Source organism: Labrus mixtus, chromosome 17 (genome assembly GCF_963584025.1).
Source record: "Labrus mixtus chromosome 17, fLabMix1.1, whole genome shotgun sequence".
Classification (NCBI taxonomy): Eukaryota; Metazoa; Chordata; class Actinopteri; order Labriformes; family Labridae; genus Labrus; species Labrus mixtus.
In genome coordinates this window covers 17,445,556-17,465,418 of record NC_083628.1, presented here as the reverse complement: position 1 = coordinate 17,465,418, position 19,863 = coordinate 17,445,556, and the positions used below count along the sequence as shown (strand labels likewise).

At 44.8% G+C, this 19,863-nt stretch overlaps 1 protein-coding gene across 5 annotated transcripts in view; it reads right to left on the bottom strand.

The window, feature by feature from the left end:
* The window catches only part of myo5b (myosin VB), a 37,611-nt gene that overhangs the window by 17,072 nt on the left and 676 nt on the right, over positions 1–19,863 (bottom strand). For 2 of the 5 annotated variants that reach the window (XM_061061916.1, XM_061061918.1), the window contains exons 1-14: positions 17,676–18,078; positions 9,361–9,471; positions 8,710–8,881; positions 8,456–8,600; positions 8,171–8,327; positions 7,737–7,880; positions 7,551–7,632; positions 7,038–7,145; positions 6,670–6,779; positions 6,321–6,586; positions 5,811–5,892; positions 4,733–4,873; positions 4,477–4,599; positions 1,776–1,859 (exon numbers count right to left, since the gene is read on the bottom strand). In XM_061061916.1, the coding sequence (XP_060917899.1) occupies positions 1,776–1,859; positions 4,477–4,599; positions 4,733–4,873; positions 5,811–5,892; positions 6,321–6,586; positions 6,670–6,779; positions 7,038–7,145; positions 7,551–7,632; positions 7,737–7,880; positions 8,171–8,327; positions 8,456–8,600; positions 8,710–8,881; positions 9,361–9,471; positions 17,676–17,702 (1,752 nt within the window). In that variant the 5' untranslated portion in view covers positions 17,703–18,078. Of the gene's footprint in view, positions 1–1,775; positions 1,860–4,476; positions 4,600–4,732; positions 4,874–5,810; positions 5,893–6,320; positions 6,587–6,669; positions 6,780–7,037; positions 7,146–7,550; positions 7,633–7,736; positions 7,881–8,170; positions 8,328–8,455; positions 8,601–8,709; positions 8,882–9,360; positions 9,472–17,675; positions 18,080–19,863 lie in introns of those variants that run through there. The other 3 variants (XM_061061914.1, XM_061061915.1, XM_061061917.1) reach the window with 2 other exon arrangements.

The following is a 19,863-nucleotide window of genomic DNA, read 5'->3' as shown; positions in this document are numbered from 1 at the left end:
AGCCTCCGTCACACAGGAACTCCTGACACTTTACAGAATGGGGCTTTCACACTTCTCCCCCCTCCCCCTCCCCCTCCTCCATCACACTGCACAGTGTCCAACAGATTCAGAAGTTTGAGTTCATACATGCAGCACCAAAGGACGAGGACGGACATGTTCAGTGTGTGTGAGGGACGCGCTTTAATCTCTGTCGGACTTGTAGGTAACAGTCTGAAAAGGACTCTGTCGTCCTTTTCAGACTGCCTTTCCGTAACTAATCTCAGCAGTCATCACATCTTTGTACATTCATGATTCAGAAACAGCTTTTTATCGGCATCCCAGTCTGAGAGGTCACATTGGTTTAAGGCATTGCAGGAGCTACACATACACACATAGTCAAACATGCACACACACACACACACAGCGCTGTTCTCTCCCGCTGACTCAGCTGATCCTCTCTCTCCTCTGTAACCTCCTCTGGGGGGGTCACTTCATCCCCTCATTACACCTCCACGACATTCAGACTGAAGGAGTAACGTCACAGGGGCGTAAATATCACGGCTTGAAACGGCGCTCTGAACGGGCTACAGGCTCACAGTGATGAGATCTGAACGATGAGTGAACAAACACAACAGCTCTGACCCAATTCTTCATCACCCTTCATATGCTGAGCCAGACTACACGCCTCAATGATTTCATGATCGACCGAAGAAGAAGAGCGGGGGGGGGGGGGGGGGGGGGGGGGGGGCATGAGGAGGAGGATGAGGACAAGGACGAGGAGGAGGTGGAGGACATTTCACTTACTCTGACAGAAACTTTGGTCCAATCTCTGTGAAACAATCTGAATGAGTCTCTCACACCATGTCCTAACAGCATGTGACGTCACATCGTGCAGCATCAGATGCTAGATGTCCACACTGCATCCATTAAATATTTCCTTCTTTGCTCTGTCAGTTTCAGCTTCCCCTTGTAGACATTATAACATATGATGCTTTTATTTTGAAGGTGGTCAAACTGAAGTGTGGTGCTTTTATTTTGAAGGTGGACAAACTGAAGTGTGGTGCTTTTATTTTGAAGGTGGTCAAACTGAAGTGTGGTGCTTTTATTTTGAAGGTGGTCAAACTGAAGTGTGGTGCTTTGTGTTGACGAGCTGTTGAACAAAGTTTCTCTCTGGTGTTGACACAGGTCAAAGGTCAACATTTAAATCATGATGTGGATATTATTAATGTTCCACTATCTCAACTTCGTGAAACAAGTTAACAAGCTAACAAGCTAACAAGCTAACGAGCTCTGCTGAGGGAGAAGAGAGGAAGGAAATCCTTTCCAAGCTCAGATGTATTTAAAGCTTCATCATTTCTGTGAATCACAAACTGAGGAACTTTTTATAGAATTGAAGATAAAAGATCCAGTTTGATCTGAACCCAGAGTAACCAGCAGCTCTAACACTAAGAACTACATAAACCTGTAAACATGTACTCTCTATTTGACTCTGTATTTGACTGTATTATTTAACCTATTGATGGTTTTTATGTATCTGCAGGTTGAGCTTAATGCTTTATTTCCATCACGTCAGTTTCTGTGTTTTTAATCAAATCCAACAAATCAGAAAACCCACGATCCTCCATTTGTTGTGAAGCTGAAAACAAACTGATGAAGCTGCAGTTTTCTGTTTGAATGAAATTTAAAGAGATTCTTTCTCTCATCTCTACGTCTGAAGACGTGAGGGACTCTCTACATGCATATGAGTTTACAACATGTTTATTAAAGATGATCCTGTCGTGTGGACTGAGACATACCTGACTGGCCTTCAGGATGTTGATCTGTTCATCGTACACCGTGTCTCTGTTCTTCTCCAGGAAACCTTCACACTGATACTCCACCTGAGGAGAAAAGAAGGTCAGTGAACACAATGTCACACAGGTAGAAAATAGGTATAAATGCTGTACTGTGTCAATGGATCCTGAACTTCCTGTCCTGTAGGAAACAATATGTTAAAATTCATAATCATGTGTCATCAACCAGGGTTCTTAACACCGGCGCCCCACAGGGTGTGTCCTGTCTCCTCTTTTATACTCTCTTTATACCAACAACTGTTTATCCCATTCAACATCAGTCAAACTATTAAAATGTGCAGATGATACCACAATGGTGATGAATCTGTTTACCAGAGTGAAGTAGAACAGCTGGTGAGGTGGTATGAGGACAACAACCTAATCCTCAATACATCTAAAACCAAAGAGCTCATAGTTGACTTTAGAAAAAAGGCAGCCAAACATCTCCCCCTCATCAACGGCCAGGTTGAGAGGCTCTCCTCCTTCCGCTTCTTAGGTACCACCATACACCAGTCCCTCTCATGGGACCGGAACAAAGAAGCTCAGCACTTCCCTGTGCAACTGGCTACTGGACTTCCTCAGCGAGAGGCCTCAGACAGTGCGGGTCGGCGGCAGCACATCAAAAACCACCGTCATGAGCACTGGGGCCCCCAAGGTTGTGTTGGGCCACGCAGGCTTAGGACAGTCTGTGCCTTTGAGTTATTTATTGAGATCACAAAGAGGACTCTTTATCCCAGAATTCCCTGCGGTACTTCACACCTACGTGTGACGTAAAGGGGGGACCGGAACCTGAGGGAGACCCCACAGGAAGGCGGCCAGGTGATAAAACTCTGAGACTCCCCTCGTTCAATCTCTTACCACGCGCTGACTTGAAGTGCTCGGAGACCAAAGCTCACCTCCTGTTTCCTGCAACAATCTTCCTTTGTTTTAAGTTTTGGCGCGCAGGTAATCCGCGGCCGGCAGTGTTCCAAATTCTGAGCTCGGATTGTCCAGTGAACGCATCTCAGTTTCTCGGAGAGCGTTAGGCTATAACAGATTATCAGAAAGATAACGGTCTTATTCCGTCCTGCAACGAAAGGACATCAACGGACATCTTTCCCCTCGACGGAGAACCAACGAAGCCACTCTTGCCGTAAGGGAAGGTTGTTGTTGACTTCTGGAGAGTCCCCACTCCTAAATCCCCACTGACCATCGACGGTGCTGCTGTGGAGAGAGTGAGCAGCACCAAGTTCCTGGGGGTTCACATCAGTGAGGATCTCTCCTGGACAACCAACACCACATCACTGGCCAAGAAGTCCCAGCAGCGCCTCTACTTCCTCCGCAAGCTGAAGAGAGCACGAGCCCCCCCAACCATCATGTGCTCCTTCTACAGAGGCACCATCGAGAGCATCCTGACCAGCTGCATCACTGTGTGGCTTGGGAGCTGCACTGCTGCCAACCGCAAGACCCTGCAGCGCACAGTGAAGGCTGCTGAACGGATTATCGGTGTCCCACTCCCCTCTCTTCTGGACCTCTACGGTACCCGCCTCACCCGCAAAGCAACCAGCATTGTGCGTGACCCCACCCACCCCTCACACAGCCTCTTCAGCCTCCTGCCATCGGGGAGACGGTACCGCAGCCTGCGGGCCGGCTCCACCAGACTGGGAAACAGCTTCTTCCACCAAGCTGTCAGGAAGCTTAACTCTCTCCCCTCTCTTCCTCCTCCCCCCCCCTCCCCCCCCCTCCCCCCCCTCTGCCCCCACGAACACTGGACGTTGAAACCCCCTCCCGTTTGCCACCAAGAACTCTGGACTAATAACTCTGAAGCTAACTATTCAAAAGTACACTCAGTTTACTGCACATTGCACAAGTTTACAGAACTCTGGACTAATAACTCTGAAGCTAACATCTCAAAAGTACAATCAGTTACTGCACATTGCACATATTGCACAAGTTTACTTTTTCTTAAAATTGCATTTTATTTATTTTATTTACCATTTTGCACAATTTAGAATTTATTACTGTAAATATTATTTATCTTATTTTTACCTCATTTTATTTTATCTATTTTACCTTATCTTTTTACCTTATTTTGGTTGTATTGCACCGCGGGACGGAGACAAACGCAATTTCGATTCCACTGTATGTCTGGCATATTTTGAAATTGACAATAAAGTTGACTTTGACTTTGACTTTGATCAGTCTTATTGTTAGCGAAGCCCATCAAAGACTCTACTTCCTCCGTCAGCTGAGGAAATTCAGGGTTAGCCAGAAAGGTATGACTCATTTCTATTGAGCAGACATAGAAAGCGTGCTGACCTTCTCTATCCTGTCCTGGTATGGCAACATGACCAGCCAGGATAAACAACAGACAGAGAAAGTAGTGAGCAGAGCCTCCAGGATCATTGGCTGCAGTCTGCCTACCATAGCCTCACACTACAACACCAGAATCTTCAGGAAGGCTGGAAACATCACCACTGACACCCCCACCACTGATATATGTGAGCACACCAAGACAAATTCCTATCAACTTTATTGTTGAAATGGCTATAAAAGGACTTGAATACTAAGAAAACTTGAACTTGAACTTGAGTTATCAGCAGGCTCTGTTTGCAGTGAGTTTGTCTCTCAAACCAAACTACGATCACATTAAAGGGGAGTTAAGTGTAAAAAAAAGCTTTCTTACCATGTCAGCGAAGTGAATGATGATGAAGGAGATGTTGGACATTCGAGGTTTCTGGAAGTGAGCGCTGCTGGAGTGCTGCTTGTAGAGCTTCTGGGCCCAGTTCTGTTCTGTCCCCTTCGGCACCTGAAACAAAAAGTGGTCCATAAAACACCTGAAGGTGGAGATGATGTGTTCTGAATAACCAAACCATCAGTTGAATTCTGCTTCACATAGTTCAATTCAGAGAGTTAAGGAAATTAACCATCAGCAGTCTTACTTTACACTCTTCGTCGAGCAGGTCCAGGATGCCGAGTCGAGCCTCAATCAGGTCGATGCAAGGCTGATTATCATAAAAGTCTATGAGAGTCCAGGGGATCTGCTCCTTCATGTACTCCTCCTGCTCAAGCTTAAACACGTGCTGAGGACCAAAGTGATAGTGTCATCAGCATACAGTAAAAGTGAGAGCGTCATCAGCATACAGTTAAAGTGAGAGCGTCATCAGCATACAGTTAAAGTGCTAGTGTCATCAGCATACATGAAAAGTGATAGTGTCATCAGCATACAGTTAAAGTGATAGCGTCATCAGCATACAGTTAAAGTGAGAGTGTCATCAGCATACAGTTAAAGTGCTAGTGTCATCAGCATACATGAAAAGTGATAGTGTCATCAGCATACAGTTTAAGTGATAGTGTCATCAGCATACAGTAAAAGTGAGAGCGTCATCAGCATACAGTTAAAGTGCTAGTGTCATCAGCATACATGAAAAGTGATAGTGTCATCAGCATACAGTTAAAGTGATAGCGTCATCAGCATACAGTTAAAGTGATAGTGTCATCAGCATACATGAAAAGTGATAGTGTCATCAGCATACAGTTAAAGTGATAGCATCATCAGCATACAGTTTAAGTGATAGTGTCATCAGCATACAGTAAAAGTGAGAGCGTCATCAGCATACAGTTAAAGTGATAGCGTCATCAGCATACAGTTTAAGTGATAGTGTCATCAGCATTTTACGGTTAAAGTGACAGTGTCATCAGCATACGGTTAAAGTGATAGTGTCATCAGCATACGGTTAAAGTGATAGTGTCATCAGCATATAGTTAAAGTTGCAGCGTCATCAGCATACAGTTAAAGTGAGAGCGTCATCAGCATGCTATGATTCTCTCACACCTCAAATACTGTGTCACCTCATGGTCACAAGCATGTCCATCCGTAATGAAGACGTTATACAATCGTACATTTAATATGGGGGGTAATGGTATATAAAGAGAAAAGCAGCATGATGCTAACACTAACACAGACAGAGGAGACAAACGTTCATAAAGGTAATTTCAGGTCATTAGATCCACACTCACAGAGTTAAACTGCTGCTGGAGCTTCTCATTAGCATAGTTAATGCAGAACTGCTCAAAACTGTTCACCTCGAATGTCTCAAACCTGCAAAACATCAAACGCATTGTAATCGTCATCATCATCATCATCATCATCAAACACTGAGACATAAATCAGAAGTTTATAGTTCTCTTTTAAGCAAGTAGCATTTGTTAAAAAATCTGCTGTTAACTATCTCTCTATCTATCCCAGGTGATTTACAAACTAACCCAGCTAGCTATGACCATATTTGGAAGAGAGGGAGGAGTCACTTCTGGCTTTTTAAACAAGATGGCGGCAAACAAAATGTCAAACTTAAGGTGACAAAAAAAAAAGTTGTTGCACAGTCTATGGAGACAGACTGTGCACAGCATACAGCAGGTCTCTAATGACATGGTTAAAAGTTCAGTCGAAGTGTGAACAGACAAAAATATTTAAGTATTAAGTTACAAATGTTTGATCCAGACTTGCAGGGTTGACGGCATCTGTCTTACCCATAGATGTCGAGGACGCCGATAAACGAGTGCTGCTTGGACGAGGTCTGCAGCGACATGTTGATGTGTTCCACGATCCAGTCGAACATTCGGGCGTAGATGTGTTTGGCGAGCGCGTTGCAGGCATTTGTCGCCTGTTTGCTCGACATCTTCTTCACGTACGTCTCAGCGCTGGTCGCCAACTTCCTGTGACAGAGCCAGTGCTCCATCTGCTTCTGCTCCACCCCCAGCAGCCTGCAGAAGTGCTGCAGATGGGGGTCGTCCCTCTGTGACACACAAACACACACCTGTTAGAGGGTGAACACACACGGTCACCTGATGAACTGTAGCTGTAAACATGGCAACCTACTGAGATGTGGCAGGACTCTCCATCTCGCTCGGAGCAGATCTCAACATTTCCAAGATGAAGGATGGAGGCGACCACCTTAAAGATGCTGATCTGACTGCTCTCCTTCACACCTGAAACACACACACATGTAACACACACATGTAACACACATAGTATAGTACAGTGTGTGTGTCCTCCTGTGTGTGTGTGTGTGTGTGTGCCCTCCTGTTTGTATGTGTGTGTGTGTCTGTTTCCTCCTGTGTGTGTCCTTCTGTTTGTGTGTGTGTGTCCTCCTATGTGTGTGTGCTCCTGTGTGTGTGTGTCCTCCTGTGTGTGTGCGCCTGTGTGTATGTGTGTGTGTGTGTGTGTGTGTGTGTGTGTGTCCTCACCCAGCAGAGTGAAGGCTTCTCTGGTCTTTTTGAAGTCTTCTGCATCGTTCACTCCCTCGATGAAGATGTTCTCGCCCAGAGATGTGAAGGTGAAATCTTCGGCACTGGCTGAACACAGAGACACAATGCGTCGTAAACATGCATCTATAAAAGATTCTGTTTTATAATATCTCTATTTATTGCTTTTTATCTTTCAGTTGTTGTGCAATAAAAGCTGCATCATATTTCATGTCAAAACATGAAATCGCAGCTTTAACTTTCAGGACCTCAGGATGTCACAAACCAGCTTTAATCAGAGCTCTCATCACCTGGATTTATTCTGATGAATTTATTTTTCACTGTTTCTTCAGCTGTCTGATCCTTAATCCTGCATCAACTACCAACATCATTCATGTTGTTGGTCCAGCACCTTTGGTGTTGTTTATAATCTGCTGAACTTCCTGTTACAGTCTGAGGATATTTATGAACACCTGATAGTGCTGACAGCAGGTAGACACAAACAGGTGTACTCACTGAGGCCCAGGTCTTTGAACTCAGGTAAACTGGCTGAAGCACACAGCTGGTAGAAGATGTGATAGTTCCTCTCGTCCACCGCCTGTCAGACAACACTGAGGGTTAAAAATACCCTCTTTACCTTATTACAGCTAAAACTGTATAAAAATGCTGCTAAAAATGTACTGTAGGTGGAGACAGACTGACCTGAAACACGACTCGAGACTTCTCCAGCAGGTAGGTTCTCATGTTGGCGCCAATGATGTGGTATTGTCGGCTGAATCCAATCTGGATGTATTTTCCAAAACGACTGCTGTTGTCGTTTCTTGTGGTTTTAGCGTTTCCTATCGCCTGATGAGCACAGAGCACAGCATCATAACGTGACAGTTAGAGGATCATCTACATAATGTGACAGTGAGAGCATCATCAACATATACAGTTAAAGTGAGAGGTGTGAGCGTCATCAACGTACAGTTAAAGCGAGAGGTCAGAGTGTCATCAGCGTACAATTAAAGCGAGAGGTATGAGCATCATCAGCATACAGTTAGAGCGAGAGGCTGGAGCGTGATCAACGTACAGTCAAAGCGAGAGGTTGGACATCATGAACGTGCAGTTAAAGTCAGAGCGTTATAAACACTGACCTCCATGATGGGGCTGGAGGCGAGCACCTTCTCCTCCACGTTGGCGTCATTCGCTGAGCCTCCCACCGTGGCGAAGAACCTCATGGCGTACTTTGCAGAAACCGTCTTTCCTGCTCCGGATTCTCCGCTAACGATGATCGACTGATTCCTCTCGTCTCTGCAGATAATCACACACAAACAGGAAGGGTTTGAACTTTCAAAATAAAGTCAAACTTTAATCAAAAGTCTCCACATAGACATCAAGGTGTTAAACTGATGACATCATATCCTGCCTGTGTTTGATACCTGGCCATCTGTTTGTACGCCTCCTCAGCCACAGCGAAGATGTGAGGGTCCATGTCACCCATGTTCTGCCCGCTGTACGCCTCGATCACCTCCTCACCATAAATCTGCAGCTGCTCGTACGGGTTGATGGCCACCAGCACAATGCCTGCACACACATCATGACATCATCTGATCTGATCTTAAATGTTATTCAAATACTCCTGACAACATACAATAAATAAACAATGGATGCCGAGGACAGGTGTGTGACTGACCGCAGTACGTGTAGATGTGGTTGGACTCGATGAATCGAACCCTGAGGTTGTGCAGGACAGCGGGCTCGTGCAGGTAACTGAGCGCCGTCAGGTCATTCTCTCCCACCAGGATGTCCGGATTACGAAGGAACGGGAGCGGGTTCGACTTAGGACCCACCGCGTACTCCAGAGGCTGAACGATGAGCAAAACAGGATCAATACAGGATCAATACAGGATCAAAACAGGATCAGGACAGGATCAATACAGGATCAATACAGGATCAGGACAGGATCAGGACAGGATCAATACAGGTTCAAAACAAGATCAGGACAGGATCAGGACAGGATCAATACAGGTTCAAAACAGGATCAGGACAGGATCAATACAGGATCAAAACATGATCAAAACAAGCTCAAAACAGGATCAATACAGGATCAATCCAAACAAATCTCAGAGAACACACAATCAGAGAGTCATTATAAACACAAACCAAATGGTTTTAAATAAAGTTCTGGTTTGTATTTTTATAATGTTTTCAGGTGAGAAAGACTGACTGACGTCATGGTAACAAACATGTTGTTAAATAAATCAGTGTATTGACATTATAAGGTGTTTGCGTTACTGACAGATTAATAAACGTGTAATTAATGATATTAAAGGTGACTTCTGACCATCTCATCCTCCAGTTTGAGGTGAAGAACAGGATCTCCATCTTTGTAGTCTTTGACGATCTCTGCAGCTTTCCACACATCGTCAGCGTCCGGGATCCACACCCGCGTGTACTGAAACACACACACACACACACACACAGATTATTAGTGCTTATTATAAACTTCTGGCGTGCATGCTCTCCAGCTCCACCCATTTGTCCAAATATGGTCAAATCAAAAGGTGACATCACTGTGGCCACGCCCACTTCATATACATAATCTTAGATAGCAACCACGTCTCAGGTCTGACCAGGTTACTGCAGGCACATTTGATATTCAGTGAAGCCAATGATTGTTCTGTTTATATCGTTCAAAATGAGATATTTTTATGATCGAACACAAAAGTGAGAAGAAGAGTTTGTGGTTGTTTTGGTCGTCATGGTGAGGCATGTGCAACACAAAGACCCGGACTGAAGCTGTTTTCTTCTTGAGGTTTTTCCGTTTATCACAGATGAGATCATCTCTGACAGGCGGTGAGAGGATTATCTGAAGATGCTGAGTCAACAGAACACAGGCTTTACAACATACTCTGATTCACTGAAACAACACAGACACAAATGAGCAGAGGGGGTGTGTCTTCACATCAGTCAAGGTTTATGTTGCTGTTAGATTAGTTCGTACAAGTCAGAGAGTTTCCCAATGCTAGACTGACTAATTTTACACTAACATGTAGCCATCATTGTTATCTGATACTGACACAAACTGGAGAATGATAGAAACATGGTTTATTCTCTGTGGTATGAACAGCACGGAGGATCTGTTAGATTAAAGGTCCAATCAGTAAGATGTGTAGTGAGTGAAATGATAAAGTGACCTTACTATCTGATCAGACATTAAGGAAACATTCTATGTTGAAGTGCTGGCTTCTCTGACAACAATGCAGCAGCCAGTATGTCCTCCTTCTAACTTTAGATTCTGGTCCTGAATGCTCTGGATTTGTTTGGACCAGAGAAGGTAGGCGGTTTTAAGGCACCCCCACACGGCCGTTTTGGACGCCCCTCGGTTTGTCAGATATGAGAGCAGTTATCAGGTCAAACCAACAGGTGTTACAGTGATGGAAGCGGGCAAGAGAAGTGTTTCAGATAGAAGTGATTGTACCCGACCTAAAAAGCCTCTGCATGTTTCTAATAAGCTCCACGAGCAGAAACGTGCTCAAACTAGGATCAATATTGGAGATGCTATTGAAAAATGGAGAGAGGTTAGAACACAGAAAGGTTTACAGACCGATGCAGAGCTGGATAAACACTGAAGCTTCAGTTAGTGATGTGTAGTTCGTGAACGATTCGTTCAAAACGAACGAATCATCTGGGTGAACGAACTGCACTGAATCACTTACTGAAAAGAGTCGTTCATTTCTCAACTTCAGTTGTGCTCTCCTCTCTCCCGTCTCATGTCTCTCTCTCTAGACCGTAAGAGTCACTCAAAGCCCGCCCTCCCTCCTCTCCTCAGTCAGTACAGTGTGTGTGTGTGTGTGTGTGTGTGTGTGTGTGTGTGTGTGCGTGCGTGCGTGCGTGCGTGTGCATGACTGAGGCTGGTGACTCGGTCGTCGAGCAGTCTCGCTCGTTCACTTTCAGTCAGTGTTTCGTTCACTGAACGTACTGAGAGGAAGAGAGTGACTCGGAGGCGCAGCTCTCGTTCAGTTCGTTCACTGAACGAACTGAACGAGAGCTGCGACGTGAATCACTGAACGAACTGAACGAGAGCTGCGACGTGAATCAATGAACGAACTGAACGAGAGCTGCGACGTGAATCACTGAACGAACTGAACGAGAGCTGCGACGTGAATCACTGACTGAGAGGAAGAGCGGAGCTCTCGTTCAGTGAACGAACTGAACGTACTGAACAGAACGGTCGGGGAAAATGAATGTGATTGTTTTAGCAGCTTTCAGTTTGCAAACTGTAACTTTATCCAACTAAATTCTCAGCTCATTGGCTTATTATTCACCACCGGCTGTTCTCAGTACGATCGTGAACAGAACTAAACGTTCGGCCGTGTTTCAGCTTATTAAATTCTGATTCACAGACAGAGCTGCGGAGAAGTACTGAACGATTCGGTGAACGAATCTTTTGAACGAATCACTTTACTGAACTGATTCTACTGATTCAGTGCACTGAAAAGAACTGCTTTTCCCATCACTAGCTTCAGTGTCCACCACATGGTAACCTGCGTGAGCATCGACTCTAGAGAGGAGGGGGCGGGGGGAGACAGCTCTCTACAATGTTTAGAATTTAGACTGCAGTACCCATTTTAAACAATAGGGGTCAGAGTTACATACTGCTCCTTTAATGATTGATTGACAACAAAATGTCTGCGCTGTGGTAACCATGGACACCAACAGTAGATAGGATTTTTGGGTTGATTAGCAACAGTCTAGTTTCAGTTAAACTGTGGAACTAGGTGAGTTGGTGGAGCGAAATAATCTGTGGGCCTAGTTGAATTTTACTTTAGTTATCACTATTCTCTGCTTGTTGTATTTAAGATAACATACACACGAGGTGGAGACGTTGCTCTGCTGTGATTCGTTTGTCTGATGTTCAGAACATCTTCACCTGATGAAGATCACTGCTGAAGGTTCTGGCTTCGCCATGTATTTATAAACTATAAACATTATACATGTATGTCATATTGCTTCATGATGTCATAGCAAACTGAAGCTGACAGCAGCTGCAGTCAGACTACATGAAAGACACCACAGGTCGTGTGTGTGTGTGTGTGTGTGTGTGTGTGTGTATGTGTTCGTCTGTGTGTATGTGTGTGAGTATGCGTTCATCTGTGTGTGTGTTATTCAAATGTCTCTGGTTTCACTGAAAGTGGATTTGCATGAAACAAACTAAAGATGATGATGTCACCTCAGATCATCAGAACATGATGTTCTCTTACACCTGCATTATGTTAGTGTCCAGCAGGGGGCAACACTGCTGGACACAGGAAGAAGTCACACCAAGCTGATAAAGCTCGTTCTAAAACAAGGGTGAACCTTGTGTTGTCTTTTACCCGTGGACGTGGAGTTGGTCTGCATCCTGTTGGACAGGAAGGTGACAAACACCGGCGGTTAGCTTGTGCTAGCGTGCGTTAGCTTGCAGTGTAGCTACAAGCAGTAAACGTTTAAATGTTTACAAACATTTCTACTGACTCCTTCTTTAAGGTGGGTGAATTCTGTCATTGTTTAAACAGGATTGTATAGAAGTCTATGAGAAAATGCTCCTCCTCCTCAGTAATCTCTATGAACGGGGGTCTGGACTGTCAAGTGTTCTGGTTCCAGTTTGTAGTACATTTGTAGTTGGAGCTATATTGACCAATCGTGTATCAGCATGCTTTGGTGTCAGCAGTAAAATACTCTCTACACTAAAGAACATACTAGCTCCCATCAAGGGCGTTCAAACACTGATTTATTAATCTCTGTCAACGGATAGGAAGTGAAACATCCTCACAAACAGGAACATCATTAAACTGACACACGGTCTGCGTTTCATCTTTCTGCCTTCCCCCTGTTGTTCTGTATTTACAGTTTTTTAGTTCTCCTCTCAGTTTCTTCTTCTGCTGTGGCGTCATGATGGGTACTCCTTGACGTAACCTTCCTCTTCTCCTGCTCGCCTTATTTTAGACTTCAACAGCTCCATAAGCGTTACATGCAGCATGTCAGCCACACACCTCCTCAGGGGTCTAAAGGAGCCCCTCCCTCAGCAGCGTCCCTTGAGCCAGTTAAACCGGAGTCTCCAAAACAAACCAGTATGTCTACTCAGACCCTGAGGCTGCAGCTACAACAACCTGAACCTGCTGTCACTCTGAGAGTCTGCAGCTACAACAACCTGAACCTGAGAGTCTGCAGCTACAACAACCTGAACCTGAGAGTCTGCAGCTACAACAACCTGAACCTGAGAGTCTGCAGCTACAACAACCTGAACCTGAGAGTCTGCAGCTACAACAACCTGAACCGGAGAGTCTGCAGCTACAACAACCTGAACCTGAGAGTCTGCAGCTACAACAACCTGATTTCTGATTTCATGAGTGGATAAAGTGTGAGAAACTTGAATGAGACATGGTTAACTGTTGAAGTGTGTTAAAAGCACAACAAAGTGAGTGGAACGTGAATGCTTTAATTTAAGGAAGTCATGTGACATTTTCAACCCGTAGCAGGTTACCTGTCTCAGGTAAATGTTTCACTGATGAGCTGCAGCTTTAATTAACTGTGCAGAGAGAGAGAGAGAGAGAGAGAGAGAGAGAGTGAGAGGGACACTGAGCATGTGCAGAGATGCCGAGTGCGACCTCGTCTGTAAACACAACCTGCATCACTGTTCATTCATAATCAAACAGCCAATCAGAGCAGACCTCTGTTCTAAATCTGGGGCAGACAGCGGCCAATGGCTGCACAGCATGTCGTCTATATGTAGAGCAGTCACACACTCACAAAAATACAAATCATCACATGTAAAACAGGGAGAAGCTTGTTTGAAAGTTATTGATGCCCCCCCCCCCCCCCCCCCCCCCCCCACACACACACACACACACACACACACACAGAAAACTGGTTCCCACGGGAGGGGGGAGTGTGTGTGTGTGTGTGTGTGTGTGTGTGTTGGGGGGGATCAGGGATCGGGGTCATGGAGAGTCAAATCTAAACAACTGAATTGAGACTCTCAGTGGAAACAGAGATCGAGCTAACAGTCCAAGTTTGGTTCTCTTAAAGGTCCCATATTCTGCTTTTTCTGGTTTCATATGCCCTTTAGTGTGTTTTCCAAGTGTCCTGTGCATGTTTAGGCACAAATGTGCAAAAATTCAAAGTCCGCGGAAACGTGGCTTCTCCTACCTCCTCCTGTTAGCTGTAGCATTAGCTGCATGTAACGCTCGGTTCTAGCCCCCCCTCGATAAAATGTTGTCAGTGCGGCGTCATTGTCAGTGTGAGATCAGTGATCTAAGCCCATTGGCTCGTTGTGGCAAGCCCAGCAGCTCATGTTGAAATTTCCGAGACGCGTGCTGAGCAACTGACCAATAACGACAGAGCGGATCGGCAGACCAATCAGAGCAGACTTGGCCCACGTGGGGTCTAACAGTGTGGGCACAGCAGAGTGTAAAACAGACACTTTTTTCGGACTTTAGCTATTGTGAACGTACAAAAGTAGGTACATTAAATATACGAACTCCAAAAAGGCTCTAGAGCAGTATCCGCCATATTTACATCTCTGTGATGTTTCTCCTTCAGTCTGAATGTGGTGGAGGTGTAATGGGGGGAGGAAGTGACCCCCCCTCTGTAGCGTCTTCAGAGGTAGTCACAGAGGGGGTACAGAGGAGAGAGGGGATCAGCTGATCCAGCGGGGGAGAACAGCGCTTTGTTATCGGGACACCAATATCATGCCATCACAGATTCAATATGAAGACGGCTGCAGAGCTTGGTTACAGTAGACTCAGCTAGCTGCTAGCTGTTGCTAACATGTAAATAAATAAAGTTGTAATGTGACTGGTTGTAGTTGGACGGTCTGTTAGTCCAATAAAGCTCACATAGAGACAGACTATTAGTCTGATATTTACATGAACAAATCTCCAAAAGCATAAACACGGCCCAGAGGTCAAAGGTCAGGAGCTGAATCAGCTGCTCTTATGTACCAAAAACAAGAAAGGTGACTTTTTGTGAGAATCTGCCTGAAAAAAAAAACTTAATTGCTGTGATATGATTGGACCATCTTCTCCAGGGGAGGGACTCAGAGAACAAAAGCCTGAAGACAAAGCAGCAAAACAATGTGTGTGCGTGTGTGTGTGTGTGTGTGTGTGTGTGTGTGTGTGTGTGTGTGTGTGTGTGTGTGTGTGTGTGTGTGTGTGTGTGTGTGTGTGTGTGTGTGTGTGTCTGTGAGGGGGGAGGGGGGGTCTGTGTGGAGGAAACAGGTGAAGCAGTCAGACAGGTTCAAAGGGGAAAAACGAGTCTGAACATTTTACAGAAACCCAAAAGAATCAGATATAAGTCGGTGTGTGTGTGTGTGTGTGTGTGTGTGTGTGTGTGTGTGTGTGTTTTGAACCCTTCTCTCTGACTGTCAGGACTAGAGTAAGTCTCAGGACAACACTCGACACGGCGGGCTCAGGTTTCACCACAGAGTGCTGAGGTTTACCTGAAGCTCCGCCCACCATGTGTTCACAAGATGACATCACTGTGAGACTAAAGGCAGGGTGTGTACCTGTACCTGTGTAGGATCTTTGATCTAACAGACGACAGGAAGTTTTTTACTGATACAGAGAGAGGAAGTCACAGGTGAAGGTGACAGAGACACACCTGAGAGAACTGAGACACCTGTAACACCTGTAACACCTGCGACACCAGCAGCACCTTTAACACCTGAGACACCTATAACACATGTAACACCTGTAACAACTGAGACACCAGCAGCACACATGTAACACCCGAGACACCTTAAACACCTGTAACACCTGAGGCACCAGCAGCACCTTTAACACCAGTAACACCTGAGACATCTTTAACATCTGTAACACCTGCAGCACCTTTAACACCTGTAACTCCTTTAACACCTGTAACTCCTTTAACACCTGTAACTCCTTTAACACCTGCAGCATCTTTAACACCTGTAACTCCTTTAACACCTGTAACTCCTTTAACACCTGTAACTCCTTTAACACCTGCAGCATCTTTAACACCTGTAACTCCTTTAACACCTGCAGCACCTTTAACACCTGCAGCATCTTTAACACCTGAACCACTGTAGCATCTTTAACACCTTTACTTTAATGAGAGTCTGAATCTGTAGCATCTCTCTACTCCTACTGTCCCTGAACACCTCCCAGAACACAAACCAGGAACCCAAAGACACACACATTCAGGAAAATCTTGCTCTGTCAGACCCTCAAACTTTAAGACATTCATCCAAACATAAACTTCTGGTTCTGGAGCTCAGACCAGGATCTGAGCCTACAGAGTCTCAGAGCCTTCAGAGTCTCAGACCAGGATCCGAGCCTGCAGAGTCTCAGAGCCTTCAGAGTCTCAGAGCCTGCAGAGTCTCTGAGCCTTCAGAGTCTCAGAGGCTGCAGAGTCTCAGAGCCTTCAGAGTCTCAGACCAGGATCAGAGCCTGCAGAGTCTCGGAGCCTTCAGAGTCTCAGAGCCTGCAGAGTCTTAGACCAGGATCAGAGCCTGCAGAGTCTCAGAGCCTGCACAGTCTCAGACCAGGATCAGAGCCTGCAGAGTCTCGGAGCCTTCAGAGTCTCAGACCAGGATCAGAGTCTCAGACCTGAGCAGACAGATGGAGCCACAGGTTGAGCCCCCTCCTCCTCCTCTCTGGATTCTTTAATCTGAGGCTTTAAGAGTCCAGCTCCCTGAGGGAGTGGAGGAAGAGGATTAGTGCAGACTGAGAGTCTCGCAGGACAAACAGACTGATATCAGGATTTATGAAACAACAACATTTTACAACTTTTATTAATAACAATTAGAGAACGATGACGTCACGATGGCGTCAGTGTGACGGCACACTGAGCTGGTTCGGAGATCAGATTCTGAGTTTTTTTTAATAATTAAAGTGAACAAAGTTTTTAATAATGACAGGGTGTTGTGTTTTTTTTATAAACTGTTGCTCAAAGTTAGAGGCTCCTTCCTGAACAAACACGTCACTCAGTCTGCGCCTGCGCGGTCTGGACTCTGACCTGAAGCACAGGTGTAACACACAGAAGGGAAAGAGAGATACCTGATGTACTAATGCTTCTTTATCTTTCTTTATCTTTCACTATATTTAACAACTAAACACAGTGTGATATCTGCTGTTTGACGTTTTATCATTTGACTCATTCCATCAGACTGATGTCTGTTACATCAAACTGTCTATTTGGGATCCAACTTCCCAACAAACTGCATCTGTACTACATTTCCGCGGCAGTCTGCCCGGTGCCGTGTTGAACTCCATATACAAAAATGTTAAATTAAAGTAAAATGACGTTTATATCAGATTAACTTTAAAAATGACTTAATACAGTTACTCTGTGTAACGGGCTGAAACACTCGGCTCACATATGACCCTCCATTGACCTGTTATTATGATCGTATTTAGACTTTTGTTACTGTGGATGCGCCGAGCAGCTGTACTGAGCAGCACACGGACAGGTGACTGAACTCTGAAAAGCCCTCTAAAATTACATGAGGTTTGGTGCATGTCGAAGTGAAGCTGTTTGCAACTTGGCTTGTTTGTTAAATCGCTGATCTTGGAGACGGAATGGAATGGAAAACAGGTCCACACTCCTCTGGTGTTAAAGCATGACGTCAGAGTGTTTTCAGGTAGAATGGCTCACCTTTGTGTACAGCTCGTTCACAGACATCGTGTCCCCTCCCCGAACGATCAAACTATAACGATCGTGCTGTTGTTGCTCCCATTAACAGTCCTTTATAACCCAAACCAGGTGTTTCTGTCCGAACCAGGTAAGACTTCAGACCGCATTCCCCCCGGTACAGGCGGACAGGTGTTCCCCGGAACAAGCAGGTGTCCCGGTCGAGTTTCGGTCAGTTCGCTCGGTGTAGTTTCAAACGTCAGCACCGATCCTTATCCCGGTTATTCCCGGTGAGAGCGGAAGATTTCCCGGTAAAAAGACGGAGCTGTTTCCGTTTTAAACACTTCGATCTAAAAACCCGTTCAGTGATCCACAAGAACACACACAGATACTTCCTCCACACACACACACACACACACAACCTGAGCTGGTTTCTACTGTACACACACACCAAGTGGACAATCAGAGCACTGCAGCACAGAGCACGGGGGCTCAACATGGGGGTCGCAGCCCTACTAACGGTCCTGAGAGCACATGAGGGGTCGCATGCTGCATCTACTCAAAAATGATGAATCAATCATGACTTCAGTATTTATAAAATCACAACACACAGAAGAGCAAAACATAAATCCTGGAGTGTTAGTTTTGACCCCCCCAGCTCACACATAAAACATTTTACTTAACTTTACCGCTGCAATAATGAGCCTCAAACCAAACAACCTGTTGACGATCCAAAAGGAGCAACTTTTTTTAAATATATTATTCACTAGAAACACAAGTCTATTAACTCCATGAGTGACAGGTGGGAGCTTCTAGGTGTCTGCTAGGTACGGAGGCCCTGAAGATCAACTGCAAAACTATTTCACGTAAAGTCCATATTAGTTCATATTAAAATAAAACATTTTAATATAATATATTAATAAAAACTTGATTTTCTCGTCCCGTGAAACGTTTAAATGTCTGTTTTTTTTCATCTTCCATCCAATTAAAAAAAACTTTGTCAAAGCTAACGATCCTTCTGTTTTGTGATTATTTTTTTGCTGTTTCAGTTGGAAATTCGTCCTGACAAAGTAGTTAGAAACTCAAAGTTCTGCTTCATGGAGACCGCAAAAACTTATAATGAGAATCTTGAAACCAAAACAAACTGCTGTTAGGCCACACCTCCTCCATACTGAAGCATCTGCTCTCCTCCAGAGACACACCAGTGAGTATGTTCTTCTTCTTCTTCTCTCTAGTTCTTGACTAAACCAGCTTTTATACACAAGGGGAGGAGCCGGCCGTCCTGTCCATGTAAACACGGCTCTGACAACAACACAGCCAATGGGACTCGAGCTTCTCACTCATTGTAGACAGTCATGACTCAGAGACACATTTACACAGGATAGACTGGATTTCACATTCTGCCCTTAACAGCGAGTGAGTGAAATCTTTTTGCATTTCACAAAATGTTATTGTGTTTTATGAAATGTTTTTGCAGTTGACCTTCAGGGCTACCGTAGCATGTTGTCACCTGAGTCTTCAGGCTACATCATCTATAAATACTTCATAATCACACATTTTATATCTCACGTATTTTAATATTTGTTTTTTTATCTGAAGTGATTTTCTTGATTCATGTCGGCCTGATCCAAGTGTTTGTCACTGAGCCAATCAAACGGCAGCGTTAGGGTTGAGACTTCCTGGCAGAGTGACAACACCACTCATAAACTACAGTCTCACGTGCTGCTACACGAGGCCTTCAGAAAGGAGACGTATCATGATACCAGATTTATAATATTTAACATGATTCAAGTAAAATTAGACGACATCAACACCCATTTGTTACCACGGCAACAAAAACAGAAGTCCTGGGAACTTTTTGGTTCTGTACGGAAACATCAATCATTTTGTGCAATTTAGTAACTGTGAAGGAGTTTGCTGTATTTTTTCACAATTAAACCAGAAATGACCTTCCATAGGGTGTCAAGGGCTTCTATTTCTGTTGCCATGGTAACTAACAGGTATAAATATCGTTATCGTTCATGTAGAGTATGAACAGACACACACACACACACACACACAGAGAAACACACACACACACTCTCTCTCACACACACAGCAGAGTATCTGAACATTTACGTTTGACTCTCTCATGTCAGCGGCCTTAAATGAAGTCAATGAAGAACATGAGGGAGAGAAATCTTATCGTGATGTTGTGTAATGTGCTGATAGT